The sequence below is a fragment of the Vicugna pacos genome, chromosome 1, assembly GCF_048564905.1.
Source record: "Vicugna pacos chromosome 1, VicPac4, whole genome shotgun sequence".
NCBI classification, from domain to species: Eukaryota; Metazoa; Chordata; class Mammalia; order Artiodactyla; family Camelidae; genus Vicugna; species Vicugna pacos.
In genome coordinates, this window is record NC_132987.1 from 4,524,082 (window position 1) to 4,544,509 (window position 20,428).

Genomic DNA, 20,428 nt, shown 5'->3' on the forward strand with positions numbered 1-20,428 from the left:
GCGGGGCGGGTGGGCCTGGGATCAGAGGCAGAGTCGTCCACTTAAGCTCAGAGGAGAGAGAGGACTGGCAGAAACACTGAGAAAGAGACATAAGGGACCTTACAGGAGCATGAGAAAGGTAGAAGGTCTCAGGAGGGGTTTTGGTGGTGAGGGAGACCCGTGGATTTTTAAGAATTGTCTCCACTGGTAGCTTGACTAGACTGAGTCCTGTTGGAGAAAGGGGGCCAGGTGAGCTCGCATGAGGGTGGGAGGTCCCCTGACCTGGGCCGATTTCCGCGGCTCCCCCCGTGGGGCCCGAGGGTAACAGCACCGAGGAGAAGGGCTGTTGGGTCACCTGCTGCTGCTTCAATGTGCCGCTGGAAGTGGTGCTGACCAGCAGTGGGGGGTGAGGAAAGAGCCAGATTGTCTTTTTTCCCCTGTTGTGAAGAAGTCCCAGGTTTGGGAGGAAGAGAAACTCAAAGGCAGAAGAAACAGAGGCATTTTGAGTTTGAGGGGTGCTGAGGCCTGGGTGGCACTGAGCTGAAGAGTGCCTGACTCAGACCTTTTTAGGCCTTTCTAGAAACTAAGTAAGCTACGTCGTTGAAAGTTGTGCTTCTCCAATAAGTGTCGCACAGGGCTGCATTTGTTATTGTTTGAAGGTTGTGACTGTTTATATCTTGTAAAGCATAATAAAAAATGAATTAGAAAAACTAAATTATGAAAACAGACACAATTGAGTACAAACCCACTTTGTTTTCTATTATTAGATTCAAAAGACACACAATTTACTTTGTGAAATTGCTTTTTAAAAAATAAAAAGGGTTTCTAAGTGCTTGCATTTAATTTCTGAAGTCAGCTGGTCATGGACTTCTCGCAGACCCAGAACAAACACGGGCTCAGGGCTGACGGTGGGTCTCAGGCGCGTGCGTCGCACTGACGGAGCAGTCAGACTCCAGGCAGGGCGTCCCAGGGCACTGGGTCCCCGGGCTCTTCCCAGGGCACCCAGCCGACGCGTGGCCCCTGCTGGACCCTCAGTGAGTAAACGCTTGTTAAACAGTCCTTTTCAGAGATGAGTGTTGTAGGCAGAAGAAAATTCAATTAGGATGACAGCAAGCGTTCCAAAAATAACTACAGTTTGTTCACCTGGTGGGAGGCAGCATTCCAAAGCAAAGTGGGCTATACCTTGTTTTGCAGTTTTCAAAAATCACATCTTTGTAGATTAAAAAAACCAACAAACTTAGCTTCCAGAATGCCCCAGGTTGTTCCCGAGCTGTGTATGCCTCACACCAGCTGCTGTCTTTTGGCTGCAGGTGGTGTCGGCCGCGAAGGTGTGTGACACTGCAGACGAGTCCCCGTCGGTGAAGAGGCTCCGCCTTCTTGTGGCGGATAAAGGCTTCTCCTTCAAAGCTGGCCAGTGGTAAGTGGCCTCTCTGTGGCCCAGGGGTGGTGTCTGTGCACGGTGCTGTCTTTTCTGGAGAGAACTTCAGTGGCCCCTGCTTCTTCTGAGGAGTAGGGATGCTAGGAGTCCTAGGCTGCGTCCGTCCAGGCTGAGCCTGTTTCGGCATGGAGTCGGGCTCCTTTCCAGCCTCAGAGCTCATTTTGAGTTTAAGCTCGTCACCCTCTCTGTTCCAGATGAAAACTGCTGCCTGGAGTTTTCCGGCTGGAAACACAGCAGCAAGTTCTGGTTGGAGGACCCACCAGCTCTGGTAATCACGGTCTGGGGGATGGTTGCTAATAGAATGCACCGCAGTCACCTACCTGCTTCCGTTACGTGTGGCTGGTGGCAGCCACTTGAGGGTCATGAGTTGTTACATTTGGGCCAGAAAGAGGACTATAGACCAGGAGACAGCATCTCAGACAGCTCCTAGGAGCTGCTCTGAAGAGGCAGGGGTGCGGGGAGGTCAGTGTTGCATATGATTTCAGTGAGTGGGGGTGGTACGTGCAGTCAGGCACACATTTTGGCAGAGGCTTGCTGTTAGGCACAAGGAGCAGATGTCACTGTTAATAATATTAGGGCTTTTCAAAATAAGAGGAGATGAAAGAATTTGGGCTCGTAAAGTCATCTCCTGAGAATATCTAACTCTCTGAAGGCCTGTTCGGCCAGTTTCCCAGAGCCCAGAGTGGCTTATTCCTGATTCCTGAAGGTCAGCCCTGCAGCAGTAGACGGCCAGGGCCAGTGTGACTCAGTCTTTGTGGAGGCAGATGGCCTGGGCCAGTTTTCATTTGGCGCCGGAGATTGTTACATTTTTAAAAATTGTCGTCCTTTTGCCGAATACAGAGTGAACTCGTTGTCTGAAAGTGGTGGTTCTAATCAGTTATACCGCAGAGCTGCCCACCCTTGGACTGAATTCCTGCTTCACTCATGCCTTGTGTGGGTTGAGTTCAGACATTTTGCTGGATTTATTATCAGGATCCCCCGTCAGGCCCAGCGCACATCATGCCTCTGAGGACTGGTCAGTTTGCAGACAAGCTAGCGGCCCAGCAGTCCCCACATTCCTGCGAACGGCCTCACTGAGCTGCAATTCAAGTTGGGTTGTAAATAAAGCAACTTGTGTTTCCTTAGGAAAGGTGTGTTTGGGTGTCTGTTTCCTTTGTTTAAATCAAGCACTCACGTCTAAGTGAATTTCTGGCATGTCAGTCTTGGTAGCATTTCTTAGGAGTCACTTGGCTAATTTTGGCAGTCCATCTGGAAGTGTGGTTTTGTTCGGGGAGGATGTGTGATAATAGCACGTGTGATAATAGCAAGACGTAGCAGTCTTGTGTTGATGGTTTGCCTTTGAATGTACAGCTAGAAACAAGATGCTGATTGCAATAATTTGCGTCTGTGAAGCAATTTACTGCAATCTTTGCACGTTCCGTGATACATATTAAGTGCATTTGGGCTGTTTCGGGGGGGTGGGCAACATCTTTACCCTTCAAAACTAGTTATTACATTGAAAGGTGCAAACTTTAATTGGAATGCTGTCTTTCCATATATCCCCCGTGTGGAAGTGTCTGTGTCCTGCGCGTGGCACTGTCCCCGGGCCTTCCACTCGGAATTGTGCCAAGACTCTGACCCGGTCTCCTGGTTAGAAACAGCCTGGGCTGTGTTTATCCTGCGGCTCCACGCTGTGTGTGCGAATGTGTTAGCACTTGCAAACCGTAGTTATCTGATAAGAAACATGTCATCACACCCCAGTGATAGACAAAGAACTAGGGTCCCATGGTGGTCCTCAAGATAACATCACTCAGGGTGGGTGTTACGCACCCAGCGTCAGTGGATGGGTTTGGGAACGTCACTGACACAGGGACTGGTTTCAGTGCACGCCCGACGGAGGGTGGACGTCAGGGGTGGTCAGCGCGGGCCCTTTCCCTGCCGGGTGTTGTCAGCACTCACTCCTGGCACCCGGACCCTCCCCTTTAGAAGGTTCCTTCCCTTCCCCTGACTTACAGCTCTGGAAGCTATGGGTTCTTCCGGGTGTGTGACTTCACGGTTACAGAATGGCCCTGAGGTTGGCAGCTTGGCTCCTTCCACGCCGTCGCTGGGATGGCCCGTGCACTGGGCTCCTAGATCGTCAGCTCAGCAGTGACCTCCAGGTGGCATCTGGGGGAGGGGCTGGGGAGAGGGAGCGTGGACGTGGGTGCCGTGCAGTCATGTGCTCAGGGTGTCATGGTGGGATGCTGCTGGATGTTGGGGCTATGGACCTGCCCCTCAGTGAGTGAGGCAACCTCCGGAGCTCTGGCCTGACCCCCAGCGGACACCTTCACCGTGGACCAGAGGTCAGCCCCTGGGGCTCTTCCCGCTGTGTTGTGTTCTTCCTGGGCCCTCCAGAGGGAACTGGTCCCTGTGCTGGGAAGGCAGTTCTGAGGACTCAAGCAGTCCAGTCCAGAGAGAAAGGCCCAAAGAGAGAACTCCCTCGGAACCACTTCTCACAATAATAGAGCGAAACCTGGGCTCCTCTAACCCGCAGGCACCGCCTAGTGCCCGGCTCCTTGTGAGTCCCGCTCTTGACCTGCGCAGGATTTCTCCTCCCCGAGGGTGGGAATCCCGGGGCTCCCTCCCGGGCCTGGAGCGTGCCACCAGAAGTCCTCACGCAGCACTGGGGCGCAGAGTCCGGGTTCAGCACTCTTGGAGCAGGTCCGTCCCCGGGGGAGCTGTATCACAGCATCACACGCCCCATGCTCCGGAGCCTGCCCGCCCGTGTGCTCGCCTTTCCACCCACTGGCTCTGACGTGGGCAACTTCCTTCTTTCCCTGGGCCGCAGGTCCCCTGTCCTTAAAGAGGGAATCGTGGTGTTTCTGTGTCTTGGGATTTGTCAGGCATTTAGCACAAAGCCTCATGTTTGCTTTGTTGGTTGGTTTTTGGTTTTTGTGATAGCCAGTGTTTCAGTCGGTCAGTTAGATCATCTGTGCTGGTGAGGCCCACGGGGTAGATGTCATTCTTAGTTCCTGGGGCGTTCCCTGCAGTGAAGCTGCTGCTGGAAGAGCAGCGGGCCTGCTAGGAGTGGGCGCAGGCACGTCTCCACTGCGGTGACGCCTCTTGTGCGGTCAGTACTCAACGCCAGCCTTGGGCTGCGCACAGGTCACCCACCACCCTGGGGAGCAAGGCCAAAAAAAAGCCTTTTTGAAGAGAGACAGTGTGTCTCTGACTTTGTACAAGGTAACACAAGATTTTATGCTTGAAAGTGACTGAGCTTGACTAGAGGAGGGAGAAAGGTGATTCGATTAGAGGAGCAAGATGGAAGAAATAAGACCCTTCCCCTCCCCTCTAGCGGTGTAGACAGTGTACAGTGAACACGCCACGTTCTGTAGCCTGACTCACACACCCACACAGAGAGGGTGCTGGGCTCCTTGACTGCATCCTTGTTCAGGCTGTGTCCTCCTCTGTTGCTTGTCTGATGAGTGCTGTGTCTTTTTAGACCCCTCTGTGAAGTCTATCTTAATTCCTCCCCCCTTAGAGAATGGACTAGTTCTTCCTCTCCTCCCTCCCTGCATCCCACCCCCCAAGCAGCTTTTCTTTCTTTCTTTTTTTTATAAAGCAGTGGCTTTATTAGTATTTTCCTGATAAAATCAAGATCACGTATGTTGGAGCCAAGAAGAAGTCTGTACGAAGTACAGGTACCTCCAGACAGCCCCCCAGTGATGAGCATTCTCTCTCTCCTAAGCAGATTTTTTCATAGCCCCTTTAGTTGTATTTGTCAATTTTCCTCCCATTAGGAGGGAACGGGAACCAACACATACCTGCAGCTTTACCTTCCAACACCAGCCCCGGTGCCTGTACGTGGTGGGCAGATGTTGCCTGGCGTGTTCTCCAAGTACGGTCGCTGACAGCTAACAAGTCTTGGGATTTCCTGATGAATGTCGTCCCTCAGCCGTGGTTTGTGTGCTGCTCCGTGCTGGGCCCTGGGGCTGCCTCCCGCGCAGGACCCGGCTGCCTGGTGTGTCACACTGGATGTGGACCTGTGTGTGTGCGGGCCTCGCTGCAGAATCAGGCCCCCTCTCTGTTCTTCATACACTCCCTCACCTGGGTGGGTAGTAGGGGCCTCAGTTCTTGGCTCCAAAAGTGCTGATCCTGCAAAGGCCATTTTTAAAGAAGTGTGTGTGTGTGTTTGTCTGTTTGAAACTTAATTCTTCCTTGGAAAGGTATCTTATTAAATATGTGTTATGCATATTAAGTCCAGTCAGGTGAGATTTTTCTGTAGCATTTAACAAAGGAGTCCTTTTTCTTAAAAGTAGGTTTCCAAAGTTGCTTGGAAAGAGGGATTCTCTTTCACTCACCTGACAGAAAGGCCTTTGTCAGCATCAAGCAGCAGAGGGTGCTGTAGTTCAAGACATAAAGCAGCAGAAGTAGCTCATGGGTTTCTTAACTTTTAACACAGAAGCTGTGGGGATGCCATGTACCTCTTCTCTGAAAGCACAGAGAAGCTGTGCTAGTACATGTTAAATGTAGTCTTTTAAATTGTATCTGGTCTGAAATGAAAGGGAAATTAAGATATTCATGGGAAAGAATCGAGGGAACAGAGGCAGAAGTAGCCGTGGGCCCTTTTCTGGAGGACTTCAGTCCAGAACTGGTTTTTTTAAGACTATAAAAAATGACCAGATGACTGAAGGCAGTAGATCAAGTCAGTAGAGAACGTCAAGTGCTTTTCGAGTACACTTGCTGGAGGGAAGGCTACCTGGGATGATGATGCTTTTTGTTCTTTGATGGCTGAGAAACAGCTAGATCGGATGTTTGAGTTTCCTAGACGTGGAGATGAGAATTTTTTGTGGTCCCAGATTTCCTTGGTTTGTGACTAGATTTGTTACATTTCCTAGAACTCCCCACCAAAAAAAAACAACAACTTATGTGGCATAGAATTATTGAAGGCTTGAAACTCACAAGAGCTCTGGACCACAGGAGAGTGGTTACAAGAGAAGGAGACGTAAGACTTTAGAAATTTAGGAGGCCACACCAGCCTGTTAGTTTGTCAAATGTCAGTGAGTTTTTGTTGACTTTTTTTTTAACACTTTTTAAAAAACTTTTATTGAGATAACTGCATATCACAAAATTCACATTTAAAATGTACAATTCAGTGACTTTTAGTATATTCACAGAACTGTGGGGTGATCATCCCAATCAAATTTTGGAACAACGTCATCATCGCCCCAGAAATGTATGAACCTTGTACCAATTATCATTTGGTCTCCGTCCTCACCCCCTTAGGCAACCACCGTTCTGCTGTCTGTCCTGACGGATTTGCCTGTTGTGGACATTTCATCCTGATGGAATTATACAACATGTGGTCTTTTTTTATGACTGGCTTCTTTCACCTAACATAATTTCACTGTTCATCTGTGTGTGGCGTGTATCAGTACTTCATTCCACCTTGTACCACGTTTTGTTTATGCATTCACCAGTTGATGAACCTTTAGGTTGTTTTGAAACCTTTAGGCTGTTACCGGTAGTGCCGTTAGAACATTCATGTGCATGTCTGTGAGTGGACATATATTTTCTTTACTCTTCAGTATACACCTAGGACTGGAATCGTTGGTCATATGGTAACTGTGTTTAACATTTTCAGGCACTGGAAAATTGTTTTCTAAAGTGGCCATGCCATTTTACATTCCCACCAGCAATCTGTAAGAGTTCTCATTTCTCCAGATCCTCACACTTACTGTTTATTGTCTTTTAGATTATTGTCTTTTTGATCCATCCTAGTGAGTGTCAGGTGATAGCTCCTTGTGATTTTGATTTGCATTTCCCTAGTAACTAATGATGTTGGGCATCTCTTATGTACTTGTGTATCTTTTTTGGATGATGTTTATACAAATCCTTTGCCCATTTTTTGAGTTGTCTTTTTATTACTGACTTGAAAGAGTTCTTTATACAGCCTGTGTACAAGTCCCTTATCAGATAACATGAATATACTTTTTCCCATTCTGTGGGTTGTCCTGTAACTTTCTGGATGGTATCATTTGTAGCACAGTTTTAATTTTATGCAGTCTAGTTTTTCCATTTTTCCTTTAATTTTTGTGTTTTGGTGTCATTTCTAAGTAACTTGCCATGAAGAGTTACCTCTGTGTAAGTCTTCTAAGAGTTTATAAGTTTTAGCTTTTACATTTAAGTCTGTGGCCTATTTTGAGTTAATTTTTGTATGTGGTGTGAGGTTGGGATCCAGCTTTATTCTTTTTGTGTGGATATTCAGTTGTCCTAGTACCCCTTGTTGAGAAGACTGTTCTTTTGCCATTGAATTGTGTCGGTATCCTGTTGAAAACCAGTGGCCATAAATTTAAGAGTTTATTTCTGGGTTCTGAATTCTTTGTCATTGGTATATACCCCTGTCTTTACACCAGTACCACACTCCCTTCATTACTGTAGATTTATGGTAAGTTTGAAATCAGAAGGTGTGAATCCTTCAAACTTATTCTTCTTTATTAAGTTTGCTTTGATGATTCTGGGTGCCTTGATTTCATATCAGTTTTATGATCAACTCGTCAATTTCTGGAAAGAAACCAGCTGGGGTTTGATAGGTATGGCATTGAATCTGTAGACCAATTTGGGAACTACTGCCATTTTATTAATACTAAGTCTTCCAGTCTGTGAACATTGGAAGCTTCTCTGTTTCTTTAGATCTTCTTTGATTTTATTTTTTTATTAAAGTATTGTTGATTTACAATGTTGTATTAGTTTCAGGTGTACAGCAGAGTGATACACATATTCTTTTTCAGGTTCTTTTCCATTGTACGTAATTACAAGATATTGAAAATAGTTCCCTGTGCTGTAGAGTAGGTCCCTGCTGTTTATATATTTTATATCGTTGGTATCTGCAAATCCCAAACTCCCAATTTATCCCTCCCCTCATCCCCTCCTCGTAACCGTAAGTTTCTTTTCTATGTGAGTTTCTCTCTGTTTTGTAACAAAGTTCATTTGTGTCCTTTTTTAGATTCCACATATAAGTGATATCATACTGTATTCTTCTTTCTCTGTTTGACCTCATTTAGCACGACAGTCTCTAAGTCCAGCCATGTTGCTGCAAACGGCACTATTTCATTCCTTTTATGGCTGAGTCGTATCCCATTGTATAAATATACCACAGCTTCTTTAGCCAGTCATCTGCTGATGGACATTTAGGTTGTTTCCATGTCTTGGCTATTGTAAATATTGCTGCTGTAAACATTGGGGTGCAGGTGTCTTTTCAAATTAGAGTTTTCTCTGGGTGTGTACCCAGGAGTGGGATTGCTGATCACACAGGAAGTCTGTTTTTAGTTTTTTTATGGAAACTTCATACTGTTCTTGATAGTGGCTGCACCAGTTTACATTCCCACCAAGTGTAGGAGGGTTCATTTTTCTCCACACCCTCTTTAGTATTTGTTTGTAGACTTTTTAATGATGGCCATTCTGTCTGGTGTGAGGTGATACCTCATTGTAGTTTTGATCTGCATTTCTCAGATAATTAGTGATATTGATTATCTTTTCATGTGCCTGTTAGTCATCTGTATATCTTCTTCAGAAAAATGTCTATTTAGATCTTCTGTCCATGTTTTGATTGGGTTGTTTGTTTCTTTGATATTAAGGTGTATGAGCTGTTTGTGTGTTTTGGAAATCAGTCCCTTGTCGGTCATATTGTTTGCAAATATTTTCTCCTATTCCGTAGGTTATCTTTTTATTTTGTTCATGCTTTCCTTTGCTGCACAAAAGCTTTTAAATGTAATTAGGGCCCACTTGCTTATTTTTGCTTTAATCTCCATTACTCTAGCAGATGGAGCCAAGAAAAATATTGCTGGGATTTAGGTCAAAGGGTGTTCTGCCTATGTTTTCCTCTAGGAGTTTTAGAGTATCCAGACTTATATTTAGATCTTTAATCCATTTTGAGTTTATTTTTGTATATGGTGTTACAGATTGTCCTAATTTCATTCTTTTACACGTAACTGCCCAGTTTTCCCAGCACCACTTACTGAAGAGACTGTCTTTTTGCCATTGTATAGTCTTACTTCCTTTGTCGTAGATTAATTGGCCCTAAGTGCATGGGTTTATTTCTGGGCTTTCTATCCTGTTCCATTGATCTGTGTGTCTGTTTTTGTGCCTGTACCATATTGTTTTGGTTACTGTAGCTTTGTAGTATAGTCTGAAGTCAGGGAGTGTGATTTCTCCAGCTGCATTCTTTCTCAAGACTGATTTGGCTATTCAGGGTCTTTTGTTTCCATACAAATTTAAAAATTTTTTTCCAATTTTGTGAAAAATGCCACTGATAATTTGATAGGGGTTGTATTGACTCTGTATATTGCCTTGGGTAGTATGGCCATTTTAACAATATTGATTCTTCCAATCTAAGAATATGATATATCTTTTCATCTGTTAATGTCTTCAGTTTCTTTCATCAGTGTCTTGTAGTTTACGGAGGCACATCTTTTCCCTCCCTATGTTGGTTTATTCCTAGGTATTTTGTTCTTTCTGATGCAGTGGTAAATGGGATTGTTTCCTGAATTTCTTTTCCTGCTATTTCATTGTTAGTGTACAGAAATGCAGCTGATTTCTGTATATTACTAATTTTGTATCCTGCATCTTTACCAAATTCATTGATGAGCTCTAGTAGTTTTCTGGTAGTGTCTTTAGGGTTTTCTGTGTATAGTGTCATGGCATCTGCATATGGCGACAGTTTTACTCCTTCCTTTGCAATTTGGATTCCTTTTATTTGTTTTTCTTCTGACCACTGTGGCTGGGACTTCCCAGACTGTGCTGAATATGTGGTGAGAATGGGCAGCCTTGTCTTCTTCCTGGTCTTACAGGAAATGCTTTCAGCTTTTCACCACTGAGTATGATGTTAGCTGTGGGTTTGTCACATATGGCCTTTATTATGTTGAGGTATGTTCTGCCTCATTTATTCTACTGTTAATTTCTTCTAGTGTTTTCTTCATTTAGTTACTGTATTCGACTCTGGTTGGTGGTTCTTTATATCTTCTGAGTCTGTGTTGAAGACTGCTAGCTTCTCACTCTGTCTCAGGTAGATTGCCCATTTCCACATCATTTCCGTTCCTCTTCTGGAATTTTATCTTGGGCCTTTGTCTGGAACATATTCCTCTGCTGCCTCATTCTGTCTAGATTTGTAGGCTAGTTAAGTTTCTCGACCTTGGAGAAGGTACACTTCCCTCCTGTCGGCCAGGGGCCAGCTGGTCCCAGAGTTGTGTCTGTCCTGCATTTGTGGACTCTTCCACAGGCTCCAGAAGTGTAGTTTTCTTACTTTGGCGTCTGCCGCCTGGTGGGTGAGGCTGGACTAGCGGCTGGTGCAGGCTTCCTGGTGGGAGGGGCTGGTGCCTGTCCACTAGTGGGTGGAGCTGGGTCCTGCCCCTCTGTCTAGGGGCGTGTCTAAAGGCAGCTGTGGGCTCAAGAAGTTTTTACGCAGCCTGTCTGCTGATGGGTGGGGCTGTGTCCACACCCAGTTAGTTGTTTGGCCCAGCACTGGAGCCTCCAGGCTGTTGGTGCTAATGACCCAAGCAAGAAGTCAAGCCTCCAGGAAGGAGAGTTCATGCAGATGAATACTCCCCAATACATGTGTGCACCACCGTGTCTGTGTCCTCAGGGTGAGCTGCAGCCACCCCAGCCTCCCCAGGAGACCCTCCAAGACCAGCAGGTAGGTCTGACCTAGGCTCCTATGAAGTCACTGCTCTTGTCCTTGGTCCCCGTGAGTGTGAGATTTTGTGTGCATCCTTTAAGAGTGACGTCTCTGTTTCCCCCAGTCCTGCAGAGCACCTGCACTTAAGCCCCGCTGGCCTTCAAAGCCAAACACTCGGCGGGGCTCCTCTTACAGGTGCTGGACACCCAGTGGGGAGCCTGACGTGGGGCTCAGAACTCTCATCCTGTGGGGTGATCTCTGCAGTGTATTCTCTAGTTTGTGGGCCGCCCACCTAGGGGGTGGGATTTGATTATATTGCAAGCCCACCCCTCCTACCTGTCTTGTTGTGTTTGCTTTATGTCTTTAATTTTGGAAGATCTTTTCTAGTAGGTTCCAGTCTTTATCAGTGGTCATCCTGAAGTTGTGATTTTGTGTTCATGAGAGCAGGTGAGCTCCGGCTCCTTCTGCTCTGCCATCTTGGCCATCACCTAGCTTTTCTTTAATTCTTCTTCTGAATAATGTTTTCAGTGTACAAGTTATACTGCTTTTTAAAAATTTATTCCCATTTATTATTTCTGTGCTATTATAAATAGAATTACTTTTCTTAATTTCACAGATTGTTCATTGCTACTGTGTAGAAATACAGTTGTTTTTTGTTATTATATCCTGCAACTTTAAACTTACTAATGGTAATATATTAATAGCAAATTCCTTAGGATTTTTTAAGATGTTATATCATCTGCAATTTCTTTCTAATCTGGATGTCTTTTATTTCATTTTGTTGCTTAATTGCTTTGGCTACAACCCCTAGTACATTTCTACTCTGAACTGACTAGCGGGGATATTTTCAGCCTTTCACCATTAAATATGATGTTAGCTGTAGATACTGTGTAGTTGCCTTTATCAGGTCGAGGAAGTTACCATTTATTCCTGGTTTGTTGAGTGTTTTTATTATGCAAGGGTGTAGAATTTTGTCAAATGCCTTTTCTGTACCTATTGAGATGATCACATGGGTTTCATCCTTTATTCTGTTAAACAGTTTATTTGATGATTGATTTTCATATGTTAAATGAATCTTGTATTCCTGGGATTTTTTGCATCTATATTCACAGGGGATAATGATCTATAGTTTTTTTTTCCTCATTTTTTTAATTGAGTTAGTTTACAATGTATCAATTTCTGATGTACAGCACAATTTTTCAGTCATACATGAATGTACACATATTCGTTTTCATATTCTTTTTCACCATGAGCTACCACAAGATCTTGTATATATTTCCCTGTGCTATACAGTATAAACTTGTTCATGTATTCTATATATACCTGTCAGTCAGTATCTACAAATCTTAAACTCCCAGTCTGTTCCTTCCCAACCCTCTTCCCCCCTGGCAACCATAAGTTTGTATTCTGTGTCTGAGTCTGCTTCTGTTTTATGTTTAAGTTCATTTGTCTTTTTTTTTTTAAGATTGCACGTATGAGTGATATCATGTGGTATTTTTCTTTCTCTTTCTGGCTTTCTTCACTTAGAATAATATTCTCCAGGGACATCAATGTTGCTGTAAATGGCATTATGTTGTCATTTTATGGCTGAGTAGTATTCCATTGTATAAATATACCACAACTTCTTTATCCAGCCATCTGTCAGTGGACATTTAGGTTGTTTCCATGTCTTGGCTATTGTAAATAGTGCTGCTATGAACATTGGGATGCAGGTGTCTTTTTGAATTAAGGTTCCCTCTGGATATATGCCCAGGAGTGGGATTCCTGGGTCATATGGTAAGTCTATTTTTAGTCTTTTGAGGAATCTCCATAATGTTTTCCACAATGGCTGTACCAAACTACATTCCCACCAACAGTGTAGGAGGGCTCCCTTTTCTCCACAGCCTCTCCAGCATTTGTCATTTGTGGATATTTGAATGATGGCCCTTCTGTCTGGTGTGAGGTAATACCTCATTGTAGTTTTGATTTGCATTTCTCTGATAATTAGTGACATTGAGCATTTTTTCATTTGCCTGTTGGCCATTCATTTGTCTTCACTGGAGAATTGCTTGTTTAGGTCTTCTGCCCATTTTTGGATTGGGTTGTTTGTTTTTTTCTTTTTAATTCGTATGAACTGTTTATATATTCTGGAGATCAAGCCTTTGTCAGTTTTATCTTTTGCAAATATTTTCTCCCATTCCGTAGGTTGTCGTTAATAGTTTCTTTTCTTGTGATATCTTTGTCTGGTTTTGGTATAGGGTAATACTGAAATAAAATGAGTTGAGAAGTGTTCTAAAGTTTTGGGGGAAGAATTTGAACGACTAGCATTAATTCTTCTTTAAATGTTTGGTAGAATTCACCATCTGGACTTACCTTTTTTTTTGTGGGAGGTTTAAAAATTACTAATTCAATCCATTTACTTGTTATGGGTCTGTTCAGATTTTCTTCTTGTTGAATCCAATTGGGTAGTTTGTGCTTTTCTAGGAATGCATTCATTTCATGTAAGTTACCTAATATTTTGGTCTTATAGTTGTTCATAGACTTCCTTTATATATATATGTATATATATTTTTTGTAAGGCTGGTGATAACATCCCCTATTTCATTCTTGATTTTGTAATTTCATCTTTTCTCCTTTGTTTCTTGGTCACTCTAGCTAAAAGTTTGTCAGTTTTGTTTATTTTGTTACCGACTTTAAAATTGCTTCAACAGTTTAATTTATTTGCCTTTCTTTGTAGGGTTGATTTCTTCATCCCAGGAGTATCTGTGGTTGGTGGGTTCTCCATATGCTCCAGCCCCAGACTGCTAGAACAAGACAGAATGATAGACTTGGCAGTGAAGTATACGAATCATCCTCCTGCTCTCTGGGTTCACAATCAGGTGAGCAAGTCTCTGTGTAAACTTGGAGATCTGGGCTCTCTGCCTCCCACAAAATCTGTGTTCAGCTCACTTAATCCACCTAAGGAACAAAGGCTTGAGTGATGGGGCTTATGCCCCCAGAGGACTCTTGTGCAGCCAGAACTCAGACTCCAGAAAGGTTAAAGTATCAGGATCTTCTTGATGCACTGAGGATGATGCAGAGATGCTCTGGGGCCTGGAAGTACCTTCTGGGTCACCAAACAGTATTCAGTTGATTTCCTCCTTTAGGATTAAAACATTTTGCTTTCTATGTAAGTTTTTGAAAATTGGCTTTCTATATATCCTATAAATGGTATATCTATAAATCAGATTATTTTGTCCTAATCCACCTACATAAAGGGAATTAAGCTATCATTCTGTCATCATTTAGAGGGGAAACGATCTCTGATTACTTACTTCTCATGCCCAGAGAGTGATGCCACTGCCTGTCCGTTTCAGTCTCCAGAGAGCTCTTCACACGTGATTCTGAGCAGGAGTCCACATTTGCTGCTGACAACTCATGCTTCCCTCTGGGACTCAGCACAGCCCTACATGAGCTGCTGTTCATTGCCTGCTGAAACTCTCATAACAGAAAATGAGCTCAGGACAGATCAGTTACTTGTCTTCTTAGCTTTTGACCCTTGTCCCTTTTTATTGCCATCCCCTTCACTTCCAGCATGTGCTTCTGTACTTGCCAATAACCTCCACCCCATCCCAGGCACCTTCTTGTCCCCTTTACCACAAAGGAACTTACCAGGACAAATACTGTAGGTACAGATAAGCTGATTTTTAAATTTATGTGGACGGGCAAAGGAGCTAGAATAGCAAAAAGTTTTGAAAAAGGAGACTAAAGTGGGAGGAATCACGTTACTCAAATTTAAGATTAAAATAAAGCTGCAGGAATCAGAATAGTGTGGTATTGGTGAAAGGATGGAATGTGGATCAATGGAACAAAGAGTTCGGAAATAGACTGACACACCACTGGCCTTTTTTTTTTTCTTCAAACGGAGGTGCTGGGGATGGAAGCCGGCACCTCATGCATGCTAAGCACGTGCTCTACCACTGAGCTCTACCCACCCTGCTGGCCTTTTGATTTTTGACAAAGATGCTGAAGAAAGTCAATGGAGAAAGAGTAACCTTTTCAACAAATAATGCTGGAACAATTGTCTATTCATATGCAAAAAAAGAACCCTGACCTAAATCTCATACTTTATATTCAAAGTTAACTCAAAATATGTTGTAGGTGTAAGTATAAAATGTGAAACTAGAAAGGTTTTAGAAGAAAGCATAGGAAAGAAATATTCTGAACTGGAGGGTAGGCAGAGAGTCCTTAGACCTGACACCCAAAGCAAGATCCATAAAAGGGATGGTTTATGTATTTGACTTAATCAAAATCAAAACTTTACAAAATACACTGTTAACAGAATTTTTAAAAACAAGCATACACTAGGAAAAATATTTGCAAATTAGATGTCCAGCAAAGGACTTGTATCCAGAATACATAAAGAACTCTCAAAAGTCAGCAAAAAGAAAACAGCACAGTTTTACAAGGGGCAAAGGGACTGAACACACACTGCATGAGAAAGGACATCAGGAGGGCGAATAAGCAGTGGAACGGTGCTCGACGTCATTAGGGAGATGCAGATTATAGCCACACACAGTGGAATACCTCTGCAGACCCGTTAGGCTGACCAACATTAAAAATATCCACACCACCAAGTGCTGCCAAGGACGTGCAGCAACTGGAACTCTTATGTTGCTTATGTTTCCACAGGAGTGCAGGACACCACAGCCATTCTAGCAAATGTTCTGGCAGTTTCCTATGAAATTCAATATACACTTACCGTGATACCCAGCAGTACCACTCCTGGGTACTCATACTATAGAAGTCAGACAGCTGCTCTCTGAAAACCTGTACATGAGTGTTTATAGTGGTTCTGTTCGTAATTGGCAAAAACCGGAAACAACCCAAATGTCACTCAGCGGGTGACTGGGTGAGCAACTGTGATACACTCATGCAGTGTTTACTGTGCTTCACTTCAGTGCACTTTGCAGACAAATGAGTTTTTTTTTAATTGAAGGTTTGTGGCAACCCTGCAATGTCAGATGATTGTTAGCATTTTTTAACAAAGTATTTTTTAAATTAAGGTATGTATATTGTCTTCTTAGACATTGCGCCCATAACATTCATTTTAGACACAACACTATTATTGCACACTTAATAGACTGCGGTACAGTGTAAACTTTTATGTGAACCTGGGAAACCAAAAGATTGACTTGACTTACTTTATCTCAGTGGTCTGGAACCAGACGCACAGTACCTCCCAGGTCTGCCTGTGTTGTTACTCAGCAGTAAAAAGAGATGAACTGTGGATGCTCACAGCAGTGTGGGCCAGTCTCTGTGGTGTTCTGCTGAGGGAAAGCAGCCAGTCTCAAAGGCTATATTCTCTGTAATCCCATTTATGCCACAATCTGGAAGACAAAAATATGATGATGGAAACAGATCAGTGGTTATGGGGCGGGGGTGGGGGGATGTGAGCAGAAAGGGACGGCACATGGGAGTTTGGGGTGATGGGACTGTTCAGTATCTTGATTTTGGTGGTAGGTACACTTCCCTGTGTCTGTGCTAAAATTCACAGAGCTGTACAACAACAAAGTAAGTGTTACTTTAAGGTACCTCAAACAGTAAAGGATGTCTGAATCTATAGCAGCGGAAAAAATATATATTCTTCTTACAGTTTACATGTCGAGTTGTGTCTGTTTACACATTTCCAGCTGCTTGCTTTATTATTTCCATTGTAAACGTATCCTGTCACGTTTTTCCCTCTGACCTCTGCGTCTTCCCTTTGGCGTGGTCTCAGCAGCCTCATTCCTCTCGAGACGCTGTTTGGATTTTCCACCCATCACTGTCTCTAGGCTGCATCCTGAGTCAAAGTGTTACCCTAGAGGTGGGACCAGCAAGGGGTCCATGTGCCCAGCTCCTAGTGCCACGAGCCCCCTCCGGTCGTCAGCTGCCTGTGTGACCGTTGACCTGGCCCTGCTCCAGAGTGCCCTGCTTGGTTTCATGCCTCATTGACACGTCAGTGAGGGAGCTTTTACTGAATGCAGGGTTGAGACCCCACGCACCATGAGGCCAAACCGAAACATTGGAGTTTGAAGCAGAGGAAGGCTAACGGGTAGCTCGTGCCCCAAACACCCCAAGCTCCCTCGTAGGGTTCTAGCTGAGCCTTTTTAAAGGCCAGGTGAGGAGGGGCGTCCCAGGGTCTATGGTCAGCTTCGCACAGTTCCCTGACTGATAGTGCTCGGCCCTTAGGCGCCAGAAGGTCCGGGGTCTCATGATCATCATGTAGTTAATATGTTCCCTTTGATGGTGGTTTTAGCATCTGAAAGCCTTAGGCAATACCCATGAGATGCTATTATCTGAATCCTTCAGGGAGGAGCTGCAGCAGAGGATGTTGGGGAGGGGCCTGTCCTGGGAAGGCACCCAGGTGTCCTGTCACGTTTGGTCACACGTCCCCCTTTTCCTGGAGCCCTCTCGGTCTTAATGAGAACAGGTGAGGGGCAGGAAGGGGAGTGATGTTTCGGATAGGTTCGTCATCAGCTCAGCAGAGGCACTCGCTTTCATCCTCGAATCCTGTTCCATCCTCCCCTGATCTGTCAGGGGACCGGGTAACCATTGCTCTGGCTACTTCCTGCTGAAACGGGGTGCAGGCCTACCTTGATTGGGGAGTAGATACCAAATTGGAAATATCCCCAAGTTTCAAGTCCAGGATCCGAGCCTTGTATGATTAAGCTCATTCCCTGAGGAATTCAGGAGAATAAGCCTGAAGACCAGTCTGGACCTGGCACTTGGAAGCCAGGTAACCAGTTGTCTACTTTTATGTGAGTAGCTTTTAACTTTTGATGTTGTACTGACATAGGCATAACAAGAGCTATTGGCCATTGTGCATGTCTCCTTTTTTTCTGCTAACATCTGATCTAAAGCAATTTTATTGTCTAAAAATTTAGTAGTTATAAGAGGAGACCTTGAGGTCGTAAGGTTGCAGCTGCCACCTGCCAGCAGACACTGACACTGCTTTGAGAATGGCTGGTGGCGTCCCGAGTCTGACACAGCTCAGAGATTTCAAGTTCTCAACAACACAGGAACGTGTCTGAAATCACCCACAGTGGCCACCTGGGTTTACCTCAGAGGTCTGAACCACAGCTACTCCATTTCTGACTTTCAAGTGCAGGCCCCTCCTCAAGGCCAAAGCAGGTGTACAATGCCTGTCCAAAAGGCCGTAAAAACAGGCCACTTTGGTCAGTGAAGTCTAAGTCAAACCGTGCATAAGCCAGAATGACTTCCTCATACCTCTGTATGTGCAGACTTTCCCTTTTGTTTCCTCTTTCGATTACTAATCTTTCAGTAGAAAGCACTGATGATCAAAATATCTGTCCCTTGAAGCTGAAGTAATGGCTCCTGTCCCAGGTCCAGATAATGTCCCTCGGTGCCAGGCCTCCGTTACATTTGCCTGGTTATCCATGTTGGGGGAAAACAAACCAGATAAGGTGAACAGGCTCAGAGGTATGTTAACAGGCAAACCCTTTACAGTCCATACATTTTATCACTTACACCCAGTTGTCACACAAGCATCGTACATGTGCTTTTAGCAGTAGACTTAAAACACGCAGTGGTACACATCATGAGTAGTTACCGTCTGTGACAGCTCCAGTAGACAGTTCTCTTTCTGTCCTAAACATTGGGGGCAATATTGATAGGGAGACAAACATCTGGTGAACAGTTTAATTAAAACAAAAAAGATCAAAAGCCAGTAGTATTTCAGACAACCGGATAATTATAACCGTATTCATCAGTTCACTCAGTCTTACGTAATTAATCCGTTTACTAAGTTTTATGAAATCAGAGTTTTCCTTAGACTTTGAAAGTTTCTTACCGAGCTCAGCAATATGATTGAAGAGAGACCTGTACTTGTCAGAGTCCCTTTTATGAATCTTCTTGAAGATGAAGCAGTGTTGCAAAGCATCTGCTTAACTGTGAGTGATGAAAGACTGAAAAAGGCAAGGTGAAAGATCTGATTACAGTATTTTTGACAAAGAACTTAATCAAGTTGCCGTGGCATACAACATTCTAAGTTAACAGCCAGAATTATGACTTATAGCATTATGCCAGGACACATCCAAACTTCAGAAACTCTGTAATTTCTCACATATCTATATTAATAGCATTTATCCATACCGTATAATCTGAGGAGGCTTATCACTCATTTGATAACGCTTCCCATGTAATTTAACATACCAGTCAATCCTAGTTAATTTTTCTCTGAGATGCCTCAGGGGCTCTTTGAAGCATCCCAAAGTTAGCTGAAGTCAAAAGAACGTTAATTAGAATTTGATAGGAAGTTTGTCAAAATAATCAAAAAGTTACACACATTTGTTATCAGAGGCATTCTAAGTAAACTTGTTCTCTTACAGAGGAACCAGATCTAGTCCTGCACCAGCCTACTTTTAATAAAATCCGTTTATCTAATTAAGTTTAATCCAGTCTCAGCCTGACCATGCACAGAACTGCTTTTTTAGGGCCCCCTTTCCGCAACTTTCTGTATCCATATTAGTTTGTCCCTTGTTTTTTTCCCCCCATCTAGAAACAACCACATCACTTTCTTTTCCCTCAACAAAATGCAACGCCATTCCTCAGTTTCTTAGTCAAAATATATATCCTACTTTCCTACTGTATACTGAAATGTTTTCTCCATTATTTTCAGTAGCTTTCATTACATATTTAAATTCGAATCCTCAACTCTTAAAAATCTTAATTTCTAGTGAATGTCTCAGCGTCTTGCTTTGTTCGGGAATGACCTATTCAACTATTTGATAAACTTCCATCATTTAACTTAATTTAGCACAACTCTAAAATTTCAAATTACCAGATGTCTTGGAGAGATCATTTTTAAGTAGACATGTCTAAAACATAACCATTTCTAAGGAGTTCACCCAAAGCTCTTAAATCTTTTGCATTTAATTCACCTGTAATAATTTCATCATACCAAGTTAATCATTTCTTTCTGCTGACGAACTCTGCAACAGAAACATGAACTTACTGACCTTCAGTAAACCTAGGTACCGCAAGAGACATGTCTGTACTGATCATATCAACAAGCCTAACTAAACTAGCTTTAATGTCAGGTACCAGTGCAATATTAAATATTCCCTAGGTCACATGAGCCTTTAATTTGTTCTGTCTAGCTGCTTCTGTACTTGAAAGTGCTTACTAATTAAATACTCTTAAGTCAATTAAATAGAGCTCATTCACAAGTTATTTTTAAGTGAAGACAGAGCCAGAGATCTCATAGTTTTTCCACCTGAGTTCAAAAAACCCTCCTTCCTTGAGAGCCCAGATAAATCATTACATCTCAAAGGCATAGGAAGAGAAATGCAAAACCCTTTTACAAAACCCCACCACCTTGGCTATCTTTGGGGATTTTTTTTTCCAGTTCCCAAATACCC

At 43.7% G+C, this 20,428-nt stretch overlaps 1 protein-coding gene across 2 annotated transcripts in view; it reads left to right on the plus strand.

The window, feature by feature from the left end:
• The window catches only part of OXNAD1 (oxidoreductase NAD binding domain containing 1), a 50,491-nt gene that overhangs the window by 22,755 nt on the left and 7,308 nt on the right, over window positions 1-20,428 (plus strand). For both annotated transcript variants that reach the window (XM_015240142.3, XM_015240144.3), the window contains exons 5-6: window positions 1,290-1,396; window positions 13,765-13,906. In XM_015240142.3, coding sequence (XP_015095628.1) covers window positions 1,290-1,396; window positions 13,765-13,906 — 249 coding nt within the window. The remainder of the gene's footprint in view (window positions 1-1,289; window positions 1,397-13,764; window positions 13,907-20,428) is intronic.